Source organism: Zophobas morio, unplaced genomic scaffold, assembly GCF_036711695.1.
Source record: "Zophobas morio isolate AGI-343-1 ecotype UQ-CSIRO unplaced genomic scaffold, CSIRO_AGI_Zmor_V1 ptg000148l, whole genome shotgun sequence".
NCBI classification, from domain to species: domain Eukaryota; kingdom Metazoa; phylum Arthropoda; class Insecta; order Coleoptera; family Tenebrionidae; genus Zophobas; species Zophobas morio.
This window is the reverse complement of record NW_026972252.1, coordinates 168,007-195,942: the sequence shown is the minus strand read 5'-3', so window position 1 is coordinate 195,942 and position 27,936 is coordinate 168,007. Positions and strand designations below refer to the sequence as shown.

At 35.0% G+C, this 27,936-nt stretch overlaps 5 protein-coding genes and 1 long non-coding RNA gene across 7 annotated transcripts; 3 read left to right on the top strand and 3 right to left on the bottom strand.

Annotated features, from left to right (window-relative positions):
• Nucleotides 1-569: 569 nt before the first annotated feature.
• Nucleotides 570-2,766, bottom strand: LOC135145431 (splicing regulatory glutamine/lysine-rich protein 1-like). Its single transcript, XM_064077530.1, has 9 exons — nt 2,616-2,766; nt 2,472-2,566; nt 2,324-2,416; nt 2,098-2,237; nt 1,939-2,018; nt 1,535-1,609; nt 1,307-1,482; nt 1,124-1,248; nt 570-1,070 (listed from the first exon to the last, which is right to left on the bottom strand). The coding sequence occupies exons 1-9, from the start codon at nt 2,700-2,702 to the stop codon at nt 667-669; spliced, it is 1,275 nt and encodes a 424-aa protein (XP_063933600.1). The 5' UTR covers nt 2,703-2,766; the 3' UTR covers nt 570-666.
• A 253-nt stretch (nt 2,767-3,019) lies between these two features.
• Nucleotides 3,020-6,175, top strand: LOC135145421 (putative mediator of RNA polymerase II transcription subunit 26). 2 transcript variants are annotated; one of them, XM_064077515.1, is made up of 9 exons: nt 3,020-3,108; nt 3,201-3,265; nt 3,322-4,551; nt 4,616-4,779; nt 4,833-5,149; nt 5,200-5,358; nt 5,520-5,699; nt 5,752-5,866; nt 5,925-6,175. In XM_064077515.1, the coding sequence occupies exons 1-9, from the start codon at nt 3,034-3,036 to the stop codon at nt 6,056-6,058; spliced, it is 2,439 nt and encodes an 812-aa protein (XP_063933585.1). In that variant the 5' UTR covers nt 3,020-3,033; the 3' UTR covers nt 6,059-6,175. The 2 variants fall into 2 exon arrangements, with proteins under 2 accessions (XP_063933585.1, XP_063933586.1); XM_064077516.1 differs by having other exon boundaries at nt 5,914-5,997.
• Nucleotides 6,176-6,312: 137 nt separating this feature from the next.
• On the bottom strand, nt 6,313-7,239 carry LOC135145422 (transcription initiation factor TFIID subunit 12-like). Its single transcript, XM_064077517.1, has 4 exons — nt 7,229-7,239; nt 7,041-7,103; nt 6,541-6,672; nt 6,313-6,474 (listed from the first exon to the last, which is right to left on the bottom strand). The coding sequence occupies exons 3-4, from the start codon at nt 6,655-6,657 to the stop codon at nt 6,313-6,315; spliced, it is 279 nt and encodes a 92-aa protein (XP_063933587.1). The 5' UTR covers nt 6,658-6,672; nt 7,041-7,103; nt 7,229-7,239.
• A 12,654-nt stretch (nt 7,240-19,893) lies between these two features.
• Nucleotides 19,894-20,517, top strand: LOC135145424 (small ribosomal subunit protein uS19-like). The gene is made up of 3 exons (XM_064077520.1): nt 19,894-19,912; nt 19,984-20,313; nt 20,392-20,517. Exons 1-3 carry the CDS (start codon nt 19,910-19,912, stop codon nt 20,500-20,502), a joined length of 444 nt encoding a protein of 147 aa, XP_063933590.1. The 5' UTR covers nt 19,894-19,909; the 3' UTR covers nt 20,503-20,517.
• A 2,490-nt stretch (nt 20,518-23,007) lies between these two features.
• LOC135145450 (uncharacterized) lies at nt 23,008-23,798 on the top strand. Its single transcript, XR_010283453.1, has 3 exons — nt 23,008-23,343; nt 23,496-23,624; nt 23,679-23,798. It is a non-coding gene; the product is annotated as an uncharacterized LOC135145450 (long non-coding RNA).
• A 194-nt stretch (nt 23,799-23,992) lies between these two features.
• On the bottom strand, nt 23,993-27,637 carry LOC135145413 (calcium homeostasis endoplasmic reticulum protein-like). Its single transcript, XM_064077508.1, has 21 exons — nt 27,583-27,637; nt 27,480-27,528; nt 27,299-27,420; nt 27,064-27,112; nt 26,618-27,016; nt 26,473-26,562; nt 26,229-26,407; nt 26,054-26,169; nt 25,890-26,001; nt 25,698-25,785; nt 25,611-25,642; nt 25,485-25,550; nt 25,290-25,419; nt 25,155-25,230; nt 25,040-25,093; nt 24,881-24,986; nt 24,763-24,797; nt 24,600-24,707; nt 24,389-24,546; nt 24,236-24,321; nt 23,993-24,183 (listed from the first exon to the last, which is right to left on the bottom strand). Exons 1-21 carry the CDS (start codon nt 27,604-27,606, stop codon nt 24,085-24,087), a joined length of 2,178 nt encoding a protein of 725 aa, XP_063933578.1. The 5' UTR covers nt 27,607-27,637; the 3' UTR covers nt 23,993-24,084.
• Between the last annotated feature and the right edge of the window lie 299 nt (nt 27,638-27,936).

The window sequence follows — 27,936 nt, the reverse complement described above, 5'->3', positions numbered from 1 at the left end:
TCTCTCAATTCTTTATAAAAACTTAAAAACACAAATTTGTAAGACTAAATAAGGGCAATAAACATCGCTTGCAGTCTCTTATAGATGCTCTATCACTTTTTAGAAAAACGTAAAGTATGTACCAAAAACTTCGTAGACAGCATTTTATTTATTTGTTAATAAACGAGCTGAATTGCAGGCGATGCGAGATATAAACAAGCGTGTCTTTCCCCCGCAAGGTAAATTAAACTTATATTATTCGGAACTATTAGTACTATACGAAGCCTAAAATCGCTGACTCCCTGTATGTTTTCAGTGCGGTTAATCCCCAAAAACTTGAGGGTTGTACTAAATCAAAATAAGTTTCTAACAGTAACTAAAAAAAATTTCCTTCCAAAGTATCTACAAACAAACGATTTGAAAAGATATAAAAAAGGACTAATTCGTATGAGGTATACTGTTATTTGTTAGAAAGATATATAGCAAACTTTAACCAAAAACACAACTACCATTTAACGCGTCCTAAAATTAATGAATATCTAAAAGTTAAAGCAGTGACGAAAATGGAAATAAAAAGATAAAATCAAAAATTGAGATAATTTATTTTTATTGAAACCTCAAAGAGACCTAAAAGGGCAGCTGAAGTACTATTTAAACGAGAAAAGAAAGAGCCACAACCACTTTCATTTACTTTGCACTGTTTTCTAGTGCGCCAGTTTCCTCCTTTTTATTAGTATTCTTCTCTTCTTCTGCCTGAACGCTTCGAGAGTATTTTACACGACTCTTTTCGTGGGATCTATCCTTGGAAGTACTGTGCCTACGTTTCCTTTCTCTCTTTGAATCCTTCTCTCTTTCTCTTTCTCTTTTCTTCTTCGACTTTTCACTACTCCGCGTTCGCTCCCGCTCTCTGCGCCTCTCTTTGTCCCTCCCTCTCTCGTTTTTTTTGGATTTTCTATCTCGACTACGCGTTCTGCTTCTTTTTCTTATACTGTGGCGATCCCTGTCTTTTTCCTTGTCACGAGATCTTCGCCGACTTCGACTTCGACTTCGTGAAATATTTCTTTTAGGTATTTCTTTTTCTTTTGGTTCAGCTACAAATAACGCTGAAATTAATAATGAAGGAAAAAAACTCTACAACATAAACCTCCAAAGATTTTCGAGAACTGCGCATCTAAAGCTTGTATGCCCTTTAAAGCTTGTTGAATCTCTCTTCGTTCAACAGCCTTGGACTTTGCTGGTTTCACAATGGGGTGATTCGAAGGGCACACCCTAAGAAGAGATTATAAAAATGCTATAACAATAAGTTTTAGTCATTTTGATTAAAAACTTTATTGGGCGGTCCTTAAAAATCGCGCCGTTCTTTTGAAGTGCGATATCGGCGGCTGCTTGCGTTTCAAATTCAATGAAAGCAAATCGTGTAGGCTGAGAATCGTCTCCTGCCATGCGAAGGTACGTAACAGTGCCGCAGACCTCGAAAAACTTCAACACCTCTTCGGCTCTAGTCTGCACGAGAATAATAAAGTTTATTATGTAACAAAAGCCCTTAAAAAAAAACCTTCGAATCGAGATTACCAACATATCGAGTCCTCATTATCTCCTCCAACTTGGAATGGTCCAGCACGGAAGATTCCTGCAAAAAAGGGATATAAAAGAAGAAACAATAGCCATTTTAAATAGGTTCTCCAAATTATAGAAAAAGAACCTCATGCTTTTGATAAGTAGAGTAAAAAAAAAGGAACAAAAAGAAATCTCTTACGTGATGGAATTAAAATATTACTAAGAAAGATCATGAAAAGATTCGTCATCTCAGAAATTCTTATTGTGTGACTAAAATATTAATAATACCGACGAACATCAGTAAAAATATTTTTAATCGGAAATGAATACAGCAAGACGCCACTCTTGAGGACAACAGTCCAGAGTTAAAACAATATAGGTAGTTACGGCTAAAGAAAGAACCGAAACAGAGGCGGGAGACAAGATGGTAGGTAAGGCCACAGGTCTGCTTATAGGAGAAATAAGGGGAAAAGGCGTATTCGCTGTTTGTAAAATAATTATTCAATGTAAAAACTTAAAAAAAAAATTATATTATGATAAAATGTTATATACTGCTATAACCAATAATTGGAACAGTACTAGAGGCGGTTTTGGGAACGGCAGCGACAATGGCAGCTACGCTGGGGTCTGTCATTAAAGGCGCTTTAGAAGGTTCCCCAGGAAAGCAGTTTACGGGAGTAACAAATATATTTCTGTCAACCCTAAAAATAAAGTTAAGTCTGTATAGAGGTAGGTAACCTGACGAATAAACAAAGAAAGGCTTCAAAAAGAGAATAAGATAACAAACCAGTAGTTATTAGTAAGATGTAAAGCTAAAGCTGCATCGGCCGGTTCATAAAATTCTATAAATACAACACTGGGGGCTGGCGCTACGGCGGCCCTAGCATAAACGCTTATAATCTATAGTACTCCCACTATAAAAAATAAATGAATACTCCGTTAATTTCTGTATAATTCTTTTTATCTCTCCAATAAAGGAAAAAAAAGTCTTTACCTCTTCAATACTACACTGAGGGGTAACATTAGAAACCTAAGTATAAAAATTAGAAGAGTTTAAGGTAAATAGTGAATCGACTTACTTGAATAATGCAGGAAACCTCCAAACTTGCTACTGAAATAGACAAGTCCTCTTTTTTTACATTTTCTGTATCTATACAGGAGCTCATTAAAGCAAAAAAGCAGCGCCTTGCTTTTGTAAAAAGCAACTTAGCATAGCAAAAGCACGAGAGAGTGGTAAACACAACGCGTGATTGTGCAGATTAGCAAAATTAAACGACCACCGCCTCCTTCTTACCTTTTTAGCAAAGCTATATGGCAAGTTTGTTTCGATAGTGACTCCCCACTGGCTGTTTTTTCATATTTTGTAATTCTAACCAGACCTCCCTTTTATTAGAGATCCCCGATGCGTTCATTTAGAAAAGCAGAAAGTCTAGTTTTTTTTTTTTACTAAAGATTTATTTTTTTAGCATTCTTCTTTACAATTTCACTTAAAGTAAAATGTCCCGGCCGTTAACGGCATCTCAAAAACGTTTTTTTATGCAGCTGCAACGGGAAGTACACAACTTAAAGAGCGTACTTTCTATCTTTTATTTTAGTTGATATATTAAGATTAATATAAACGGTGATTTTATATTGTATTAACCTGTTATGTTTACTTATTAAAGGGTTTATTAAAAATTTCACAACAAATAGAACTTGGTGGAAAAACCTTCGAGCAGCTTGAATTAAGGTTTTATCTAAAAACTTTATATTAGAATTTATTTATTAAAAGTTAGTTTTTTTAAGGCTCAGAGCAGGTGAGAACTCTAGAGAAATATTTACTAAACGCGAGTTATTAAGAGAAGAAAATAAAAGGCTAAATGCACAAAAAATGGAATTTGAAAAGAAATTAGCTTTTATTAACAAGCAATATGTTTATTATCAGCAACAAATTCAGCAAGCGCAAGCGCAAGCTCAATTTCAACAACAAAAAATGTTGCAGAAGCAACAACAGATGCTTCAACTTCAGATGCATAAACAAGTCGCTTCCGAGCAGCACCAACTGCAGCTACTCTTGCAGCAAGAACAACTGCAACAGCGACAGAAAATGTATCAACAACAACAGCAGCAGCAGCAACAAATTTTATATCCTTCACAAGTACAGCAACTCACTAAAGGTCAGCTGGTCCCTCAACTTGCTTCGCCAACGCCCTCCACCACTGTACCAGCGTCGCCCTCTTTTTCCTTTCCAGCGGCGGCTACTTTACAGTTTCAAGCGCCCAACGTCCAGAATGAATCATTTATAAACACCAGTGAGTTATTAGGTGGTCAAGCACATCTTTCGTCGTCTTTTCATCTTTTACAGCCCAATATTCTTTCTCCGTTCCTTTCCAATTTCTCAGCAGCGACCTCCCCTTCTTTCTCTGAGGGTAAACCTGCCGCCAACGTTTTAGGACATCTTGATTTTGGTGGTAACGTAAACTTAGATGAACTAGAGAACGCTTTGTTAAACAACAATTTAGGAGAAATTAGACCTGTAGATCTGAAAAATACAGTGGATAATAATGTTGCTACAAACAAAAACATTACCGCTGTATCCACCACTTCTAGTAGTGACATAGTTATTACCAACTTTGCTGCACATGATAATATTAGTAGTAGCAATTCCAGCAATAATGTTAATTTAAGCAAAAGCGGTATTTTAAATATGAGTTTTCTAAGCAATCCCACCTCTCAAAACCTTAATGTGAAGCAATCTCCCGCTGAAGCTAGCAATCTCAACGAATTTAAGAGCTCGGATGTAAGAACGACAAATATTAAAAAAGGTACTATAAGTACTATGGATAAACAAGACAATATTCAATATAACAGTAAACAAGTCCATAAAACTCATAAGCATAACAATAACAGTCACAGTAACAGTACTAAAAGTCAGCTTCGCTCCGAGGTAGACACTACCCCTCTAAACAAGACGCAGTCGAAACTTCCCGAGAGAAAGAGAAAACAAACTTTCCAGTCCCAAACGGATTCAAAGAGGTTGTCAATTGGGACAAGTACTACTGGTAACTTTCATGATACTAATAGTACTAAATTCACCTAGAGAGCCAAGCATTATAAGCAATGCCAGCCCAGACAGCACTACTTTTGCTGGAAGTTCTAAGCTTGGCACTGAAAGTTCTAAACCTTCGGAGAGTAGTAACTTTTTAGGCACCGATCCCGTAACTACCAGTGGATTTTTGCATAATATGACAGGAATTGTCCATGGTTCTCCTACTTTCTTGTTTTTTCTTTATAGAGAATTAACGTCCATTTATTAGGAAGTGAACAAAAAAGCGGGACTGCCAACACCTCTTTCATGTCGGGCGTGCAAACTTGCTTCACTGAGCTTTCTCCTCTTGAAGAAAGTCCTCAACCACCAACGGCAACACTGCCTTCTACAAGTTTGTCTGGGATTTCGACACCACAAACAACTCAGGACAGCTTATCAACCCAAAGTAGATCAGAGAATTACACCACCGCTAATTTGCATGCTTCCTCCAAAGATAACGATAATAAAGGGTCTCATAATGCTTTTAAAAGATCCACTACACCGGTTCTTTTTCCGAGAAGCAGAGGACGCCCGGGGAATCTGATTGTATTACCTTTTGCCTCGTTATTAAATTTACACAGTCATATATAATATAGAACAAAGATAGCTTCTCTAAGCTGAAGATGAAAAAGGAGAAATCTTTATTATCTCCTGCAGCGCCGGTGTCTTCCAACATTGTTGCACCAGTTATTACTCCTTCAACTAATTTAGAGCCCATGAGGAGTATATACACGAGTTCTAATTTCGAAACTTTGGTATGTATGTTACTCTTCGCTGTAAATCAGAAATAAGCGTTAGGAATCTTGCCACTATTGAATTTTTTGGTTTTAGCATAGCAATTTCTTATTAGGAATCAAAATCATTTTTGTATTTATTTGCACGCGGTGTTTATTATTGTTAATTGAATAATTGTTAGACGCCCCGCCCTTTAATCGTTCCGGAAATCAAACAACCGAAATCTTCCTACTTGCATTCTCTAAATTTTTCTGATAATACAGTAAAACAAAAAGAACAGCTTTTGTTGGATAAGAAATTGCTAAATGACTTAATATTGCAAATTGATCCTCGCCTAAAATTAGACGAGGACATTGAAGACGTTCTACTCTATATAATTATAATTTAACTTAACGCCTATAAATAATTGTTAGCTGCTTTTGGAATTTGCGGAGGAGTTTGTCAGCGATGCCGTCCGTTTTTCCTGTCAGTTGTCTAAACATCGGAATTCTCAGGCATTGGAAGCCAAAGACATTCAACTTTATTTGGGTGCATTTAGTCTATGTACTTTAATAGTTTTGGGAAGGTGTATTTAGTTTATCACTAGAGCGCCAGTGGAACATGAGCATTCCTGGCTTTGCGGAGTTTAGAAGCACAGACGTTTCGAAAAAAACGGACGCTCACGTGGAACGCGTAGCACTTATACAAAAGTCGCTTTCTTTGCACAATACGGAAGTTTAATTTCGCAAGTAAATAAACGAACTGGCACTGCTTTTTTAGAGTGGACAGTGGATTAAAAAAAAAAAAAGGAAAGTCGTGATAGATTGGTGCTCAACACCGTCACTTTTATTAATAGTTCTACTGCAAGGGGGGGTTGTGGGTCTCAGATTGGTGTATTTCTGCCAACGGGTACAGGCAGAAGTTGTAGGGCGCTATATTTTTGCATTCATCAGTTCTTTGTAATGGATTTTTTTTCATGATGCGGACCGAATTGCTTAAACGTGGCTATTCTTATTAGCGGTGCGTATGTTGCGGGTCCCCTCCACATAGAGCTGGACATCTTTGAGTTCTAAAGTTTTGGACTGCCTATGGCTTGCGAGTGCGCAGGAGCACCGAGTCAACTCTTCTATGAGATAGTCGGTGTAATCCAGTAGCATCTACTTGAAAAAATAAAAAAATTAAATTTACTTAAAATTTCCCATATTTGTTTTTACTTAAGTTACTTCAGTAACTTCCTCGTCTATCTTTCCCTCTGGTTTGATCCGTTTCACTAACTTGTGCAGTCCTTTTGAATCTGAAGGGTTTATATCTTGCTTTTCTTGCACAATTTTTTTTAGCATGGCACTATTGCGAGCCTACATATTAAAAGGTTTATTATATAAAGGAAAACTATATAACGTTATTAAAAGCTTTTTTGATCCAAATAAAACCAGCAGTAAGCCTCAACTGCAAGCCTTACAGAGCGCGGTTTTATAGTAGCTTATATTATTAAGTTTGCGCAGGTCATCATAAACGAGCTGACATATACGAAACTATTGGGCGGATATATGGTTTCACTGCTGCTCTAGTAACTTGCCTTTACTTAAATTTATATTTTTCTATTAGACTAACAAGCGTTCTATAGCAAAGGACATTGCCCTCATAAAAATTAGTACTTTATACAAAAGATCTCGCAAAGCTATTAATTAAAGCTTACTTAAAATAAATTGTATAAGTCAAAAACCTTTTGCACGTTTGCTAGATCCCTCCTTTCGGAATCACTTAATAAAATGCCTCTAGACGTACTCTAGGGTGGCCATTTAAATTATGGGGACATTAAAATATAAAAAACATAGTGTAAATACCGAGAAAAAAAGAAATGATAGCTGAAGATATTGAAGTTATAATATTTACTTTAAAAGTTAAACATACCAAAAGAGAAGCCAATGATTTTTCTTTAAAAGAATCTGCCTCAAAAAAAAAAAATTCTTTTACATTAAAATATTAATATTAATAGAGGTAGTATTTATTTCAACCCAACTCACTTCCATTATTTTCCTGTTCATCTGCTGTATAAGCTTCTTTATTTAAAGAAAGTTCTCTTGAAGCGCAATCTATAAGAGATTTTAAGATTTTCGACCAAAAAAAGATTTAAAATTTCATACGCATTTAGCCTAATAAAAGGTAAAATCCATATTTGTTACCTTGGCCTGCAACAAATAAGTTGCTAAAAGAGAGACGCTCTGGAAGGGATGGGTACCTATGAGAGATAATTATACTAACAATATCCTTTTTTCAAAATAAATAAGTGTTTTCTTTGATTAAATAGTAAAAAATGGATTATAAAAAACCAAACTCTGAATCGCTAAGTAAATTTTTGATATTTTCTGCATATGAACTATTACAAACTTTTGAGATGGAGCGGGCATCTTTTTGCGGACATTCAAGCTTATATAAACAGACACGAACATTTTATTGAGAAAAATATATAACAAACTTATTTATTTTAGTTAAAAAAAGTTATACCATAATTTAGATAATAAACCTACCTCCTTGAAATCGGTAGCTAAACTAAGAATTTTAGAATGCCCCGTTATGGTTTCTTTTGAGAACTCTTTTTCTAACGGTAAATAAGAGGTTTCAGGAGGTTCGTCTACTGTGGGACGTCTGCAGAAGCCATATAACAAAGCGGAATCACAATCCTGTGAACGGAAAGAAAGCTTTTTGTGCTTGGAACGGTTTGGTAATTGCGTAAATGAAATGAAAGGTGTCTTTTCCTTTGCACAACCAATTGTTCGTTGTTTATTGTTTCGTTTTAATAACAAATTACTCAATTGAATAGCTTGTATATGTTCATTGTTTCGAAAAATTGCATTTTGATCAAGACTTTCTAAAAGCAAAGGATCCTTAATTTCTTCTTTTATACCATTTATACATACGCCTTGCCCACTTTTTAAAGAAGTTCGGTCGACAGGGAGTTGAGGAGGTATCCCCCCTTGAAGATATAAAACATGGTTAGATTGAAATTCTTCTGTTAAGGGCTTACAAAAAGCATGTAACTCGTTTATATTTAATAATTTGGGGGAAATGAGCTTAGATGGAGGATCTTTCAATTTTATAAAATTCTTGAATAAGTGAAATTGTTCTTGCTTAGATTGTAGAAGTGGTACTCTTTTTAAATTTTTTTTTTTAGAAATACTCTTCTCATTTTGACGTGTTCTATAATTTTTTAACCCATCGAGCATGGTAGTATTTAAAAGGTTTTCATGTGTAAAACAGTCGTTATATAAAGTTTTCGGAATTACCTCACAATTTGCGTTAAAGCGTTGGCAACACGGATTAGATGTAAAAAATTGCGCTGGGTTAGTAAACTGAGAAGGCACATTTTTTAGTACGTTTTTGTATTGTAAAGCAGAGTTTAAAGGTAATATAGATAAGCCCGAGTTGATTTCTGTCCTAAATTTTAAAAAGTTATCTTCAGAAATGTGTGAGTCAGGATTTTTTAATCTGAAAGACCTTTTAATACTAGAGATCTTTCGGGTAATTCTGCAGTCTTCAGTTGCTTCAGTTGGAAGGGTAAATGGGTTCATGTGCAGAAAATCCGCCCAGAGAATCGTTTGTAGTTAATTGTCATCAAAGTTAATCGTGACCCGGCGCACCTATAGATCATGTACCAACACTAGCAGATAACACTGTCCAATTAATGGTTCGACCCACCAGCTATGCGGATCAAGTCAAAAGGCACCCGACGCTAGTACAAACATCCAGTCTAGCCTCAAGTTCGTTATTTAGGAAAACTTTTGAATTAATTGCATAATTGCATCAATGGTTCTGAAACAGAACTCCTGTCACTCATTAGCTAGTTCTTGCGCTCATGGCTTTTGGTAGCACATACTCACCAAGATAAAGGTAGTGTACTAACCAACGTAACATATCTCGCCGATGTCTCAATAAAGGCTCCATATATCTCCTTGATTACCTCTAAGAAGAGATAACTTCTATAGACAGCGCTAGTATTCAGCGCGTAAGCGCTCCAGGTTTAAAGCTCTAGGTTGATTAGCCTGGTCGCTTCAACCACCGAAACGCAACAAAAGTCGATCTTATTGCTACAAGTTTCTAGCTACTGGGCACGAAGGAGTCAGTCCAAGGCATGCTGATAGCCATAATTTATGCTACAAGGTAGAGGGAAGATAGCATCTGTTCAAAGACTTAAGCCACCGCCGTCTTTTTACCAGTTTTAAGAGCTATTGTTTCCAACCATGCGTTACGCCACCAAAAACTTTCCGAAGTAATACCAAACTCTGACCTAGAGCTTCACTCAGGAAGGTACCATAACCACGATTCTTTGATTTTGACTGTATTACCTAAGTCCAATTATCAACGAGGATACTAGTTATATCTCGTTTTATCGTTAAAACTATCAAGACAGAGGGCATACAATAACATTAGCCAGTACATCGCCGAATAGTAGAGGGTGGCATGACCCAATCGCAGATGAGCTGCCTTTAGATAATATTTCACCTTTGGATGAGTGCCTATTTACTACACTAGATCGAAATCAGCATGTAGCCGCCTGGAATAACAGCGACGGCAGACATCTTTTTGTGCGCTTTACGGTAGTGACGTAGGGACAAAAAGCTATCCTCGCATCCCTAAAGAATCTACAGTGCTGGACGAAAGTTGCTAGATATAACTAACAGTCAGAGTCAAACCAATTGTTTGACTAATTCTTCCCACTACGAAGTCCACCTGCATCCGTTGACATTAAAATGTTTTTTTAAAGGATCGCCGACGCGAACCTCGCCGTGATCAAAGCCCAATAAAGGTTGCTTACAAGCCCTTTGCGCAAAGGTCAAGATACAAAGATAGAAGTAGCGCACAAGGACAAGCGCAAACAAAGAAACAGAAGGTTCCCACCTCTTATACGATGCTTTAAAGTTCTTAATTGTTCAAAATGACCCCTTTATAGAGTCGAATAATGTTTCTACCCAGTAATAATTATTTATCAGGGTCATTAACCAATAATCAAAAGCATAGCAAATTTTGATAAAGCTAAAGGCCCTAGAATTAAGGTAGATTTATAAAACGGATGTAAACCATTAAAATTAGTATCTTTCCATAGTACTATGCTATAGTAGGATCCTTTAGTAGCCAGGTACATTTAGTTCGAAAGCACAAATTCGTTATTCTTTGAGAAAGCTGTAAATACTTGGATAGAGATAGTTTTACTTTGAAAAGAGTAGATCTTGAGTATGGTGCCTTCTTGAATTATGTTTATTGTTATCTCCCCGATTCAGATTTCTAAGTTAGCATTTTATTACGAAAGTTGTCATATTATTAGTATTATCGGATACCAAAAGTGAAGATAGACATTCGGTTTGAGCATATATCGCTAGAAATCAATCACAACGAACTCTACAAGTACACAGTCAGAACTTAGCTAAAATGTGTCAAAAATGGTCAAAAATTAGCTGAATGATCAAAACTGGACTATAATTGACCGAAAATGATTTAAAAAAGACCCAAAAGGAGTCATAAAAGACACAAAGTCAGTCAAAATAGCCTTAATTTAGTAAAGTCTAACAACTTACATATCACAAAAATAAGATATGCAATATAGCCTGGCACTAGTGTAAATATACATAACAGAACTGGTTTACTTGTTTTCATTTTATTATTACTTACTTTCGACTAGTGTGTCAACCCCTCTAAATAGAATAAGTTGTTGGTCAGGTTTGAACATTCTTTTTTAAGTTATGAGATAGATCTTGATAGTACTAAAGCCTACTTTTTTATATTCAGCTAGAGCCATAGGAAGACAAGAATGTTATTTTTATTTTTATTTTTATCGTGTTTATTTTTACTATGTTCAATAAGCTACCTGATTATGAAGTTCTATCGTAGTACTACTATTTACAGAGGATTGAGTTAGCATTCAACTGAACACCGCGTAAAAGAATTAAACTTACTAGTCAAATCTAATATTTTTTTTGTATAAACCTTCTATAGAAATCTACGCCCGTTGCACCCTCTAAGGAGAAGGACGCATTATTTGGTCCCACCTTTTTAACACCAAAACATTTTAGTACGCATCCAACACCACTCACAGTGCTCTAATTGACTGAAATAGCGTAGCACTAAAGAACATAAAGTGCAACTCAGTTAGAACTCAAATTTAGTAGAAAGAGTTAAATACCTGAGCTAGAGGGCCGATCTTGTTTTATTGTATAAGGAGTTTTATATTTCATTGCTGTCAAAGTGTCTTCAAGCTTCCAAGGCCTAGATTGTCTCTATTTAAGTATTATGACAAATAAGCATAATGGTAAAATTTTTAATGTAAAAGCAAGGTAGCAGTCTACATCAAGAGCAATTTCTTCGAACCAATAAGGTATAAAGTCAGCTACCTTATTAAACTATAAACCATTTAGCAAATACTTGCTTCTTGCCAGTGATTTCGAGTACAAGGTTTTAGAGATAACTACAAAATTATTATAACAGTGCATAGTAATAATAAGCTACCATAGTTAAAATAGGCAGCACTGTAGTAGTTTTCAACAGGAACGAGCGAACAGATCGCCATCGAGTTCATAACAACAGGTCAAGCTAACCTCTCTATTCCTATTATAATGTTCTACTTTGGTAGAACAAAAATAACTAAATAGCACTCTAGAAATGATAGCCAACTAGTTCGCACTCCAAAGTAGAATGAAAAAGAAGAAAAGTATTTAGACTTTACTACAAAAATCCATGGCATGTGTAACTCTAGTCCACTTTAAAAACCTAGCGCCTATATATTTCGAGATAAATATTTTGATTTATTTTAACTTGCAATATGTGGTTAAACTTAAAGTTTTTGCTGTATTTCAAATTTAAACAGGTTTTGTCCTTTGCATAAAATAATTTAAACCCATTACTAATAGTTTTAAACCGTCAAAAACTTAAGTTCTCAAAAAAACCTGTATTAATATAAAAAAGCTTAAAAGTGTGTGGCAAAATAATTTATAACAATATTTCTAATTAGAATAGCGCAGCCGCATGAAAAACTAAAGTTGTCTCCTGTATTTATAAAGCGTCTTTCTATCGACGTTTAAAAGTAAAACGTGGTATATGCCCTTAGTGAAGATATTAAGTATTAGGTGTTTATAATAAAAAACTTCAATAAATGTGTGAAAATTCTCGATTTTATATTTTTCTCAAAGTTTAGGCTGGTAATAAACCCTTATAATTACCGTACACCGACCAAGTTCTAGTAAAACTGACTAGTATTAAAGGAAAGATAACGGTGGTCTTCGTTAAATACATCTAGTAATTTGGTAAACCATTTACTAAAACTAAGCCAATTAAGTTAATCCACCTAGTTTAAAAAGATTGTCAATTGATTAAAAAAGTTCGAATCCAGTGTGATTTTTTCATTGAACTATTGGCCTTGCCTTAAACATTATATAGAAGAGAAAAAAAAAAAGCTTTTTTTTAATTAAATTGTTTGTACTATACTCGAGTAATGAAACCGTCGGGTGAGTGGGTTGTTGTAAGTATTTTTATATAAGTTTCGAACATTCAATATTTTGTTTAAACATTATATTACTGACTCGTAATAATGCAAGTGAAAAGTTTATGTTTATCTATCCATAAAAGTGAACGTATAACCATAAGCCATACCCGTAATAAAATATAACTAAACGGTTTTTAATCCTCACATTTTCTTTGTTGTGCCTTGCGAGGTGTCTACCAACCGTCCAAAGGTAGATTCAACAAGGTGGCTAAACCACCTACTGTACTCTTTTTATAAGATAGTTTTGCATCAAATTAAAATATATGCTTTAAAAGACTCGAAAATACCTTCACTAGAGAAATAAAGAATTAAACGAATTGATTAAGTGAGCACTAAAAGAACGCTTGAGAAAAGAATGCTGTGTTAGGGAAGGACTGGAAATTATGGGATTCATCGCAATACTTTGCAAAGTGGATTACATAAAGAACTAAACTTTATCAGAAAGAAAGAAATGTAACTCAGACCTTGATGTAGAAATGGAATAAATCGAAACAAGAATATTCCAAAACAAATATTCGGTTAAGCAAGTATTTTCGAAACATGAGCAAGCAGAACTCGCGGAGGCCCCGCTAGTGGGACAGTTTTAACCGAATGTCACACTTGTTTGTAAGCGAGAAATTACAACGTTAATCATGTTGTTTTACATAGTAACTAGTTCCACCTTAGATAAAGTCTATAATTCATGATATGTGAAAATAAACAAAAAAAATTTGATTTATAACATTTATAGATAAAAAAGGTTAATTTTGATTATATATACAATACAAGTATTAAACTTATTGTCCCCTACAGGTCATGAAAATGCCAAGTTATATTTAAATTACAGAATAAATAAAAGCTAATTGCTGGAGTCCCCTAAGACCCTTTCTTTTTTCTACTTTCTTCCCCTCTGCCTTTATAATATTCCCACTTCTACTAATGACTTTACTGCTCAATACGCGGACGACAAGTCAATATACTGCAGCCTAAAATCAGTTTCTTTAGCGAGAAAGCACCTTTAACTGTTTGTTAAAATTTTAAAGTGTTTGAAAATTGGCAAGTTACAATTATTGCTGCAAAAGTAAAGCTCTTCTTTTGTCAAGAAAAAGAGTAAAAAGACCCCTTAACCATCATATTAAGTCACAAACGGAAATCCCCCCCCACCATCCCCCAGAAGCCTCAGACGCTATATTTGATACTACACTTAATAGACATCCCCACATCACCTATGTTGCTAATAAAGCGAAGGTTTAAGAAATGCCTTTACCCCCTTTAATATACAAAAAGTCTAGTTAGACGGATGCTCCCTTGCGCGTCAACTGCGTGGGCCGTCTACAAAACTCACAAACAATTTTCTTCGTATGCTAGCCGGGGATGTCTTGTTTCGTCCGCAACTTAACTTACACGGGTGTTGTAAAATTAAGTCTCAAAAAAGTCCTGTCCAAGCAGCAAACAGAATTTTAAAGATACATCGGTAACCATTCTTGGAGACTTCAAACTCTAATAAATTGCTAGGATGCAATTTTTAGGTTAGAAGACTGAAAAGTAATTAATTAATGCCATTTGATCTAAAAAATGTATGATTATTAAACAAGCGGGCCATATACATGTACATCTACACAATAAAGATTTATGGGATTTTCTACTATTTCGCGCCTCTCTGCTTTGTAGATGAACATTTTAGTCTGAAGGGCTTAGTAATTGATTAAATCTCAATCCAAAACAACAACCAAACAATATAAACTCAATTAGTGATCTAAAGGGTTACTAATAGCATGAAGTATAATTTATCAAAACAGATGGTTTTTTAAATTTCAGTACCCATCTTAATAACTTCTATAAAGCTGTAAGCTCACGATAATTACTACACCTAATGCAAACGGTCCAAAAGTTTTCTCTTGGTAACCCATAATTTTAATAGCAATATTATTACAATACTATGTAGTTAAACTAATAAAACAAATATGCTAATAATTAATAATAACTACAGGGAAATTTACAATTTATATTACAAAATAATAAGCGAATAGTTACTCTTAAATCCATCTGAAATTTATAATGCAACATGTTAGGGTTTTTAAACCTTTACTGACCGGTATCTAAACCTTTAAACCCTTTAAAAATTTATTGTAAACAAGTGTATATATATATATAGAGAGAGAGAGAGAGAGAGAAATGTACAGATTAGACTATAACAAAAAAGGCACAAAATAAATTAACACGGCTGCCCATTTTTTTTTGTAAACCTTCATTATATACTAACAACTAAGCAATGAAATATTCAATAGCAATCATAAAAATGCCTAAAAATGGTAATTTTCGTTAAAACATGGACTGGGATCTTTTCCTCAACACAATTATGTGGACTAGTAACCCAACCACTTGCGGGTGGGATATGAATAAGCAGTCCATCAAAATTTGTATGAATGTTTATAAAAAAAGTATATTAAAGCAAGGATTAATTAATTAATAAGTTTCTGTCTGTATTTATGCCTTTACAAAAGGTCGAAATGTGCATCCAAATATGTAAAGTAAATTTAATTGAACCAGATTAGATTTTACGTTGTTTATTTTGTATCCTATTGATAAGGTAGGTCAAATTAAATTTTTGTTTTTAATTATCTCTTTCTTCTGTTTTTATTAGTTGTTCCTCAGGTTTCTGATTGGATTAATCACGGATAATTTTTCCTGTGAAAAAATTGAGGGTTAGTGTTTGTGTTTTTGCTTTGTTTTCTGTGATTTGTTTGTTGTATTTGTACTTTTGTATTTTATGGTTGTGTACTTTATACTTAATGTGTTATAAAGTATGTTTTTGTAATCTATGTTTATCTTTGTCCATTTGTGTTTTGTGTTTATCATATTTTTTGCTTTTGTATCTTGTGATTATTATGTCTTAGGTGTTGTGTTACAGACTTAGATTCCTTTGGTCTCCACTGTGACGTGTCATTTCATAAAATAAAACAGTCAATGACTACAACTCTTAATTTTGCTTTCTTTTAGTAGCTCTTTCAAGATATTAGTACCAGGCTCTAGCTTTTCTGTTCTTAAGTATAAATATAATTATTACTTGAATTTTTACATTAACATTTTTTTAATTTTAGGCTTTATTTTTTTGACTATTTTTTTTTAATACAGTACATTATATCTATTGTCCATTTTACTAAAGCATTGTCTTATGTTATAGACTGATTTTAAAAATATTATATTATAAGCCTTGAAACTTTCCCTTAGGCAGTTGAAAACCTTTAATATATATTCTTAGCAAAGTTAAGTATATACTTGAAAAAATAATTAATACAGGAACTTAGTAACATATAGGCCTATTTAGTGGGAAAAAAAGTCCAATTACAACTTGCGATGAACATCCTTTTTCTCACTTAAAAGAAATAACTGGCCCTGCACCAACGAGTTTGTTAAAAGCGGACGTGCATTGAACAATATTACACTAGGAATTTCCAGCCTTTAATTTCAAGTAAGTCTAAAATATTTAAAGTGAATAAACTTTTATTTTAACTCACCCTTTTAAAAAAATTAATTTCTAGTATTTAGAGGAACCATTACTACGAATTATACACAAAAATTCAACTATAAACTTTTAGTACCAGCAGTTTTTCCATATTCATAAGAATATAGATCATACTGTAACTTAACATTTTACAATAAGGGACAGATTTAATATTATTACAACTTTTTAAAAATACTCACACTTCATTAAGAACAAAACTTTTGTAATGAATAGAAAACACAAACACTAAGATAAATACTGTTAACATCATCTGAATAAATGGTTTATATTTAATTAGTTTATGGAAACGCTATTTGTAACTCTTGGTTTAATAAACTGTTAAAAAAACGTAACCAAAGTGGGCATGCCAGAGTATTATATATGGAAAAGTCTTGCTATTAAGAAAAAAAGTAAAGAAATGCCAGTAAATACTTGTAATATAAAATTTACAATGCAGCTTTTTCTCAGACAGGAGTATCTATGACACTTACATCCGTACAATAAGACGCGAATTTGTAATTCCACGGGAACGTTACAAACAAGGGAACAGTTATATAGGCCTTAAATACATTATTCTTAGTATAAATCCATTAAAGCTATCTTCTTAGGGTATAGGAACCAACTTCATAATGAAGAAACAAAAAATTAGCAAAGTGTGTCCAAACTATGTTTGGACAACCTCCTATGGGTTAATACTTTTCAGTTCTAATGGGAGACATTCAGCAATAAAAAACACCTTTCACCACAATTTCCCAATAACGCAATTCAATTTTCCAGTAGAAGATGCTTGTTATATTTAGTAAATAATGGCCAGCTGTTTTTATGCAGTTTGGTCTACCCTATAGCTAATGAAATGAATCTATAAAAGATGGGGCTTTCACCTTTGAAGGCCAATAACCAAACGACTTCAAATAAGATTGATGGATTAGCTACTCGAATATTTAATTGCAAGCCTCTGAGTTGCAAAGTTGTTTATTAAAATTATACATGTAAATTAAAATTTTAGAACAGAGCTTGAGAGAATGTGCCAATCGTCAAATCAGAGAACTCGATGAGTGGTGAACGCAATACTTCCTAGCTAACAAAGTAATAGATTTAGAAATACAATATTTAACGAGAAACTTTTTTTTACCCACAAATGGAAATATCTCACTTATTTAATAAGACGTAGATTGTAGGTTCCTGTGCTACTGCTTACAGTTCATCATTCGTTAAACTTTGAGGTAACATACATAAAAACTGAAAAAAAAAACATACGAAATTATTCATAAAAATACAGAGTGCTAATGCAGATAAAGGGAAAAAAAAAACGAGGTAGTTTATACTACCATTAAGTTGGTCAGTAAATAAGAACAAGTTAGATTCTGAAGGGTAAAGTAATAAAATATGCCGATCTAACCTAGAAAGGGCAGCAATGGTTTGCCAGTCTTTGGGGAAAATTATAAACCAACAAAGATTTGCCATAAAATAAGCAAGGTTAAATTTCACGCATATAATGGTGAAGAAAAATCATAAATTTAAAACGGGAAGTAGAAAATGGGCGCCATACAGTTATAGAGAAGTTAAAACAATAAAAAAAACACATGAGAATTGCAAAAGAGGCTTGGTTTTAACAATGAAGTAAAAAGTTGGACATTAAAATTGAATTTCAAAAGTAAAGAAGGTAATACAAGTAGAAAATTAATCTTTAACTATATGTGAAATCTGGCTTCCCCTGAGCTACCAAATTAATTATCTTCAAATGAATGGAACGTCCGCGCTCTGATAATAATGCCACTTTCTTAAAGTCTAGTCATTAAATCCACTGAGGACGAAAACACTCTTAGAAATTACCTCGGTTCTTACATACAATAAAACTAAAGTATTTCCGATAAATAGCAAGAAATGAGAGCTACTAGAGAGTACTTAATACCTTATTATAATCATTATAATGTTTAAAGGTCATTCTAAAAGAAGTCTCGTCTATGATAAAATCAAATCTGTGACCGGGAAAACGCGTATGAAGGCCACTGGAAAGTACGAAAACAAGCTTCAAATTGCCAGGTTTACTAAAAAAGTCATTTAAAGTTAGTTTTACCCATCCTTAATAACATAAATAATTAGCCGATAAAATTGAGCGTTACAACCTCACTTTTGCACACTAACAAAATCTAAACCGAAAAACGAGTTAAACTTAAATAAATAGATGCAAACTAAAAACAATATGCCCCGTGCTCTATGTATAGTCTTTCTTCAACTATTTTCAAGAACTAAGTCAATCATTTTGAATTTTTCAGCCAACGGAATTGTGCGAAGTTTAACAAAATTTAGTAATCTGTGTTTCCTTTTTTTGTTAATATACAGGAGGGAGTGTTTATGCTTCTGTTTTGTTATCACATAGTTGTTAAAATGCTTTTTAAACAAAAAATAAAAAAACCCATATATTTAAACACCAATTACAGAAGCTGCAACAGCTTTTACTCATAATATAGCACTGGATGTTGCCATGTACATATTAAAAGATTCTGCTAAAATGTTCAATAGATATTATTTATTTATGCCATTTGAAAAGTATGGCCTACCAGCAATGTTTCTTGCCGAAATGACTTTGACGGCAAAATTCACACAGTTATGGAGATGTCAAGCTTAAACCTTGTTTATAGTAAATTCGGTGTTTTCTAACTCGACCGAGCGCCAGAAATACCAGTCTTTTAAATATATGTATATATTTACACAACCCCCCTTCTTATTTTCGTGTCATGACTTAAAATATTATTAAATAATTTCGTACCTTTTAAATAGATGTTTATTTTTGGCTTGTATTTATTTCACAGGCATGGAGTTTCGAGAACTATAAATAGATATATATAAAAGGGGAGTCAAAGGACCAAAAGAAGACTGGCAATTTGTTTAACAAATTTTAACTCCCCGAGAGCCTTGCCACTTCAAATTTAGAGCGGGTAAATATAGTATTAAAAAAAAACCGACCAACGTGTGTTAGCTCGCTTCCAATTTGCAAAACCCTCGGTCGAGTAACCCTCACATGGCATACATCTGGTACAGTTTAAGATGTACTCCTGCTGGAGTCTCCAACACCCAGCAAAAAAGAAATAAGATTTTTTTATTAAATTTAAGCGTAATTGGTAATAATGAATAAAAATGAATGAACTTAATGATTTCATGTGAAAAGTAGAAGAGTTTGTGACCTTTATAGTCTAAAGATGGTTTCCTCTCTTCTCAAGAGCAACAATCATATTTTGGCTTGATGGAAATTCTAACATTCTGGTTTGATTGCGTATTCGGATTGTTAACACATTCCATGATTTCATTATGTGAAAGACACAAGAGATTGTGTTTGCTCTCGTCTATTGAGATCTGCTTAACTTTGTTTTAAGGTGTGTATGCATAACTTAGCTCGTTTAATTTGTTTAAAAGTAGAAGTACCCGAAAAAGGCATAGATTTTTAGCATGCAAATAAGTGGAGGGCCTATTAAAAACCTCGACTTCCCACAAGAACACGTAATATATTAGCTCACGTGACATTAGGATTAAATTTTTGAAATTGCTCCTCTCTATCTTTTTGGTGGTAACGGGCGAGATGGTTCAGATTTCTCTATATTTTGTTGCTTATTTGTGGTGTTTGTTTTACTTATGAATTACTTTAATGTCTAGGCGGACCTTTTAAAGCCTAAGAAGAAAACTTTAAAACGCTTTACTTATCGTGGCGTTGAGATAGAAAAATTACTGGATATGAACATGAAAGAATTTTCTCGTCTTGCCACGGCTCGCATTCGACGTCGCATTAAACGAGGAGGCCTAAGAAAACGCCGTCAAGCTCGCTTACTTGAACGCCTTAGAAAAGCAAAGAAGCTGGTTACCGAAGCGGATCCGAAACCTCCGATTGTGAAAACGCACTTACGCAACATGGTTATTATTCCTGAAATGATTGGATCCATCTGTGGTGTTTATAATGGAAAGACCTTTAATCAAGTAGAAATTAAAGTAAGTTAAATATACTTATTATTACTTTAATTTGTTGTCTATTGGAAAGATCTATTTTTTTGAATTTCTTTTTTGCAGCCTGAAATGGTGGGAATGTACTTGGGTGAGTTTTCTATTACTTATAAGCCCGTTAACCATCAAAAGAAAGGTTTAGGTTCAACCAAGGCTCGTTTTATTCCGATGAAATAATTCTTTATTATGTTTTATAACTTTTGTAAATAATAAAATTATTGAAGAGTTGTTTTATGTATTAATTCTTTTTCTGCTTCGTTACGCTGTTAAAATAATTATCTATTAAATTTTTTTATATTTTTGTTTTCTCTCTTTGGATTATAAAGTTGCTGTGGCTTTAGTAGCGTATTAATGATATTATTAGCTGCTGGATACGTTATTTTTTTTACATTTTTTACTTTTACAATAGTCCTGAGTCCATTTTGATTTTTTCGGGATCGCTTTTTTGCCAGCTACACAACTACTTGTGTTGTTATACTTAATTTATTCTTATTTTGATACATTTGCACAAAGGAACAAGAAAGAAGCGCAGCAGTTTAGTACAACTAATACCTAGAAGTCGCAAAGTCGACTTAATATGCCGTTTAGAAGATCTTTTTACTATTTGTTACCACTTTTATTGTAGGCAGGAGGAGTAGAACTTCCTTATAATTACTATGAGATACGGAGTCTGCGCAATCAACGAATTTACGTTCAGTAAAGTTCACTTTTTAGGAGGTCTTTTGGAGTCAAGCGGGTTATGTTATATAAATTAAAAGAAATTACGTATTACCGCCAAAGTTTCAAAAAGTTCATATTTTAAATTTTTTTATTATTAAATAATTTTAAGGTCACTCAGTCCCTTTTTAGGTAGAGCTTTATAAATTTTTTCAGCCGGGCGCGTTGTTATATTTAAAAGTTCAGTAGGTTTGTGTTGGAAAAGGGATCCTAAATAAGTAGCATTTAAGTTGACTATTAGCAATGAAATTAAAGTCGAGTATCACAAACCTACTCTTTCGAGTGAGGGCGCAATCCGCCGACTTTGTAGAGTTATTCATATAACCTCAATTTTTTTATAAGCCCTTGCGGTTACAGGTATCTAACCACCCAAACATAGCAACAAACCGCTCATAATGATATGCTGGGCTAGAAAGATGTACGCTTTCTTTTACATTAAAGGAATAATTCTTAGAATTTTTTAGCTCAGAGTTTTTTGTGTATACACTGGGTTTATTAGATTGCACTATTGTTTTATTAGATATCGCTGAGCATTTGGGCATAAAAAGTTGCTTTACTACACTTGGTTTGTAAAGATTGCCAAGAAATTTTATTACACTTAAACTGTTTATTTTAGGCGTCTCTCCGTTTTCTATCTAGATCAACCATAACTTGGGATTTTGATAGGTTTGGTTTTCTAATTTTTATTGAATAATCAGTTTTCGGTATTCTGATTTAGCTTTAAGAGTAATTTCTTAAGTATTCACTCCCCAGTCTACAAGGATTTTTATAATTTTTTGTACTTAATTCTCCCATAATACTGCCGTCAAACTTTTAATTTGGTTTCCTATTAACTTTTCTGATGCGTTTAACCAGATTTTTAGGGTTATTACTACCAAAAAAGTGTGTGCTATTATTATTGCTATTCCTAATACCAGTACTTCTTTAATCACTATTAATATTATTGTTACTAGTAATTAACTAACCCTATCACTGCTATTATTATTATTTTTACCGCTGTTATTAGATTAGTTGCTATTAGTTCTATATTTGACGACAAAGTTAGTTTCTAACTTATTAAATATCTCGTAGTCGTCCTTTGCGTATTCTTGACAAGATGGTAAACATGCTATAAGGGTATGCTCCAACTCTTCAAGTCTTAACCTTTTATCAGCGTAGTCAGATCTAGGTGTAGTAATCTTTAGTTAGTTTGCTCAATCATTAAAGCGGATCCATTATAAAGTAAATTAATTTGACTTTTATTTTCCAATGAAGTTTTATTTCTTACACCATTACCTTGTATATCGTTTTCTTCGATATCTAAATTTCTTTTTGTCTTTTTTTATTGAAAGAACTTTATGAACAGAAACTTTTCGTGACCTAGAATTTTCTTTTTTATTTTTGCTAAAATTAGTAGTTAAAAAATGATACTGCTTTTACAATTTTTTTTTAAGTAAAGGATGGAGCATAACAACACCACGAATTAAAGAGCAATTTACGGGCATCGCACAAGACTGTCACTTGCTTGTGTTATAGTTAAAATTGTGTAAAGGGGTAACAAGTTGTGTAGCAGATTTTATGATATGAGTAACTCCGAAGGGCCCCCTTTCTGGGTGGGGGGAGCTCACAGTCGGGGATGCCTGGCTGGCAGCAACACTGGCCGGTGCCCCCCGGAGGCCTCGGTTTTGGGCCTAAGGCCGCCTCTCCCGGTGGTGCAGTTTTCCACCGCATTAGGCCTGGTGGGCCCTCGTGCCCTAACCCCTGCAAAAAGGGGGATTCAGATTTAAGCGACTTGAGGTCTGAAGAAGGCCGATTGTAGTACGCCAGTGATAAAGAAAAAGAAAAATACGAGTGACTTCTAGTAGTCGACCTTCTAATTTACTTAATGGTAGCTTAAATTTATTAAAAAGACCTGTTATATTATGATTTCAGTTTAATTTTTGTTTAAAGGTAACCAGCTGAGTCTGTTTGGCCGAGGTTACAGTAATTTACACTAATTAAAGTTAATAGTCGTTGATTAACTTAACCATAACTACCATTCAGGTTAAATGAAAAAAAAAATTTACTAAAGAGATATTGCTTACAATAGAACGCATTTACCCGTCTAAATACACTTATTATTTTTTAGTAAAGTAGAGCTTTTAAATTGTTGTGAACAAAATTTGTAAAGTTAAACTTTAGTGGTAATGTATTGGCTGTTTAAATCTGAAGAGAAAGAGTTCAGTGTCGAGGATTTCTTCAAAGAGCCTGACTTAACTACAGAATGGGACGGAATTAGAAATTACCAAGCGAGAAATTACTTAAAAAAGGATGTGAGGAAAGGTTATAAGTTAACAGCTTTTATATAACATATATAACCTATATCACAATTTTTATTTCAACTTTATGTATTTATAAAATTATTGCTGTTAATGTTAACAGTATTTTTTAAATTCTTTTGTTCTAAAAATATTAAAAATTAAACTATTTTTTAGGCGACCTTGGCTTTTTTTATCATAGTAACTGTAGAATGCCTGCTATTGTTGGTATCGTTGAAGTTGTTGCAGCAGCCTATCCCGATCATTCACAGTTTAAACCTGATAGCCGTTATTATGATCCAAAAAGTTTAGCAAGTTATTTGTTTAAGCTAGTTAAGTAGTTAATAAAAACTGTTTTAGGCAATCGAGCAAATCCTCGTTGGTTCTCCATAAAAATCAAACTTTTAAAAAAGCTAAATAAAGCAATTCCACTAGCAACTTTGAAAAGTTATTCTAACGCTGAACTAAAAAATATGGCTCTTTTTAAAAGGCACACCATATTGATTACCTATTAACCATTAGATTTTTTATATAAAACTGTATAAAGTGCTAGGCTTTCTGTTCAACCCGTTGCTCCTGCCGAGTGGGAATTTATAAGAACGCTGTTTGAAGAAAGTAAATAAAATAAAAAATTGCTGAGTAAGTAAGAAGTTATATTTAATAGAGGTGTAGAGTTTTCCGGTGCTCTATATCTTTTACTTTAATGTTAAACGAAATTCATAGCCAGTAAAGCTACGCTTATGTTATCTATCGTAATCTAAGTTTTTCATTTATAACTTCGGGCAATGCCAGGACAGTTCTTAGCAAAGTGTTTCTCTGAACCGCAATTGTAGCACACAGGAACCTCCTGTTTGCGTTTATCCATCTATAAAACAATATTAGTCTACTGCTATTCTTATTGAATAATAAAATCTAACGTCTCTTCTATGTGTGTAACTCTTCGACTTTCTAAACTGCTCGAACAAGTCGTCGTCAGGCTCTTTCGCCTTAACAACGCCGATCCCTAAAAATAAAAACACAAAGCGGCTCTGCTGTGCAGTGGCTACTAGAGTAAAGAAAGTGTATTGAACCAGAAAACTTGTTTGCTTTGTTTCTCACTTCCGCCGAGGGAACAGGCTCCGCCCTGCCAGTGCCTTTAGCGCCGATGCCTTTGCCTACGCCCGACCACCCCATCTTCTGCAGCATCTGGAATCCAACATTGCTACCATCCAACGGCTTCTCGGGGCATCTTTTGACGCATGATTATACTTACATAAAATAAAAAAACCGTCAAAAAAAAACCTCTCAATATCGGGGTGACTCAACCCCGGAAATTCTGGGTCTAGAGAACCTTCCCTAGAAAGGCTACGCCTGCGCCTCGGAGAGCGCGAATAAGATCTCGATCTCGATCTAAGCGAATCTTTCGATAATCGTTGCGCGGAAGAAGGGAAATGAAAAAGGCTACCTGGAAGAGAGCGACTGAGATCGAGAACGAGAACTCTGAAGAGTTAAGATAAAGGAGATTTATAGGATGCAAAAAGAAAACTTACTAGCCTGAAAATATAAATAAAAAAGGAACTCACCGAATATGAAGCGGAACGAGATCGCGAACGCGAATGAGAGCGGGAGTAACTTCGGGAGGGCGACTGTGAATAGGTACGAGAGGACGACCGGGAGCGGGATCGCGAGCTCGGTGCAATAAAGTAGGTCAACTGCCAAGTATATAGTAATAGCCGGTATACCTCGAGTAAGAGCGGGAGCGGGAGCGGGAGCGTCTACTCTGGCGGGCGCGCGGTCTAGTGATTTGGCTGGCTGATATACTATTTTACGGCTCAGAATATAAAAACTCGGAAGCACCTTAGCCAGGCGGTGGTATCCAATGAAGCGTTGTGCTTCTCTAGAGTGTGGGGCACCCAGCCCTCGTGGTTTCTCCCTACAAGGAAGCACTCGGAGCTTACGACTTTAGTGCCTAGACGAGCCCAAGGTGGCAACCTTCCATCTGGTCCAGCGACTCCAGAAAACGGCTCACCGTGTCGTACAAACGCTGAGGAATCCGGTAGAGATCTGCAAAGTCGCCGCTCAAGTAGCTGGGGAGAATTGGGGCGTACTTGTCGGCCCTCAACTATTAATGCAACCGCCGCTGTGCTCAGTAACGACAAACAACGAGGGGTGGCAATGAACTTTTACCGTCAGGAGGCAGTCAAACATCGACGCCGCAGACAACTCGTAATATGGAATTCTACTTCTTGTCATCTTCGTAATATATCAATGGAAAGTCAATAGAGCAAAACGAGGTTAAAAAACGGAACGCACAACGCTCTCCGGTAAGGCGGCAATGAACTGGTCTGCAATAAGTTCGAATTTAGTAAAAGGGCCGTATGCAATCACAAACCATCGTACTTTCATTGGGTTCCTTTTCAATAAGTTTTTTTAAATTGCTCAACGTTTCACTGTTAAATAGATTTTCTTTTCCCCAACTTTCTATTAGCTTGACAATCGGAAAGCACATATTATTATAAAGGAGAGCAGATAAACATTCTGGTCTATTCATGCTACGCTTTCCAGCTAAAGATTATAATAACAGTTGCACACCTGCATCAGACACTGAAAAAGGGGAAGCGGATAAGACTCTCGAACGGAGACGAATATAGAGGCTAAAGAGTCTAAAAGAGAATTGATTAAATTTGTTCTGTGGTTTTCAACGCTAAAAAAACAGAAGTCAATAAATGAGAGCATTATCGGATTATGAAATCAACCCTGCCCTCAAAATGGCTTCTATAACAAAAGTAAAGCTTATAACTTTGGTGAAACTTTCATTATTCGCACAACACTTTGCAACAAGGTGGCAAAAATGGTTGCCAAGTTCCACTGTCTACGAGTTGGTATGAAGAGTATCTCTGATCAAGAAATGATGATAAGCAAACTACAAACTCTTAAGTAGTTATCTCCGCAATTTTCAAGGGCCCAATCGGTGCACTGCTCGATTTTATGTTTGTTCTCTTCAAAAGACACGTTATCGACCATCGTCTCCAAGACGAGGTCGAGGAGATGGAAGTCCATTGGCGGGGGATGTTGCTCTTGCGGTGGGCGCTGCCACGGGGGGAGGGGGCCTGCAGATTCAAATAAGAGTTATTTTTAAGCGTTACGCTTTATCAGGTCATGCCGGCTTCAAAACCTGGCCAAGGATTAGCTGGTTGATTCTGAGGCTGCCAGGGAGGAGGTTGGGGGTTCCACGGCGGAATGGCAGGTGGTTGCCACGCTGGTCCTGAGAAAAGGTTAAATCATGAAGGCTGAACACGATAAGTCAGAGGTATATATACTATTATGTAAGGGCAACGGCTGCTCCCACTGAGGAGGCGGCCGATCCCACGGGACTTGTTGCTGCGGGGGATACTGAAGCGATTCCCAAGGTTGACCGTTGTCAGGGGGAGGCGGAGGAGGCGGAGGCGAGTCCCCCTCCCTACACTTTTCTTTTTCAGCCGACTCCCAAGGCGGTGGATGAAAAGAATCTGGAGCGGCTCGCTCAAGCGGCATGGACGGCGCGTTCAAAGACTGAGAGGGCCAAGGTTGTGGAGAACTGCTTAGTGGGCCAGAGGGCTGGTAGGGAAAGCGAGGCCCCGAGATACAGAGCGGTTGCTGAGCTGGAAAGACCCACGGCGGAGCCCACGGCTGGGAAGCTACCGGGTACTGCTGGCGGAACTCCGGTGCCGCATTCATACCTTTAAAAATAACTTAAAAATTAATAAAATAATTAAAGCCAATATACCCAGATTGGCTGCTTCTATCCCAATGCAGTGGTAGTAGTAATCTTTATACTCAAATAGTTGTATAAGTTAAATATAGGCGACAGATTACCGCAATAAAGGTGAAAAAATTATTAAAATACAATAACTTAGTATAAATAAAAGCTAAATGTAAGGTTTAATACGCTACAGTGAGGCAGGAAAACTTCTTAAAACTCAATAACTGTTTAAAAGGTTTCGAGGTAAATAAGTAATTACTTCGCCCGTAAATAAAAAAGAAAATTTGGGATTATTTTTCTGTTTTTCACGCGTGAGGTTTTCAAAGCTATAACCGTTCTTAGCGACAAACTTAGCAAGCCCTGAAATCACTTTCTCCGTTTCTTAAAAGGTTCCATATTAAAATAAAAGCATAACAAATAATTTAAGGTCTACTAGTAACCTTCCGGAGGAACTTTTATGTTAGGTGGGAAGAAAGAAGCACAAGTTTGCTAAATAAGGGCTAATATAAAAAACTAAGTTTAAAAAAATTTATAATAATTCACCTTGTTAGTTATTTCGAGTGTCATTATCAGTAAAAAACTGTATCTTCGACAATCATTTAATTGGAACGTTAAAAGGTTATTAATCTTTTAAACAAACAAAATTTATTGTCACCTTGCAAAAAGGTAATTATTTACAAAATAAGATATTCTTTATATTATGCCCACAACTACAAAGTTATTTAGCTAAGTTTACTTCAAAGAGAAACTGCCGAGGAAAGGCAAAAAGCCTTTCAAGACAGTCAAGTGGTTGGTGGAAAACTAAACAGGGATATCATGCGTTAGAGTTTCCCTAGTAAACTTCCTCGTAGGGGATCTTTATCTTTAAATATATTTTGCTATTAAGCGTAGTTAAAA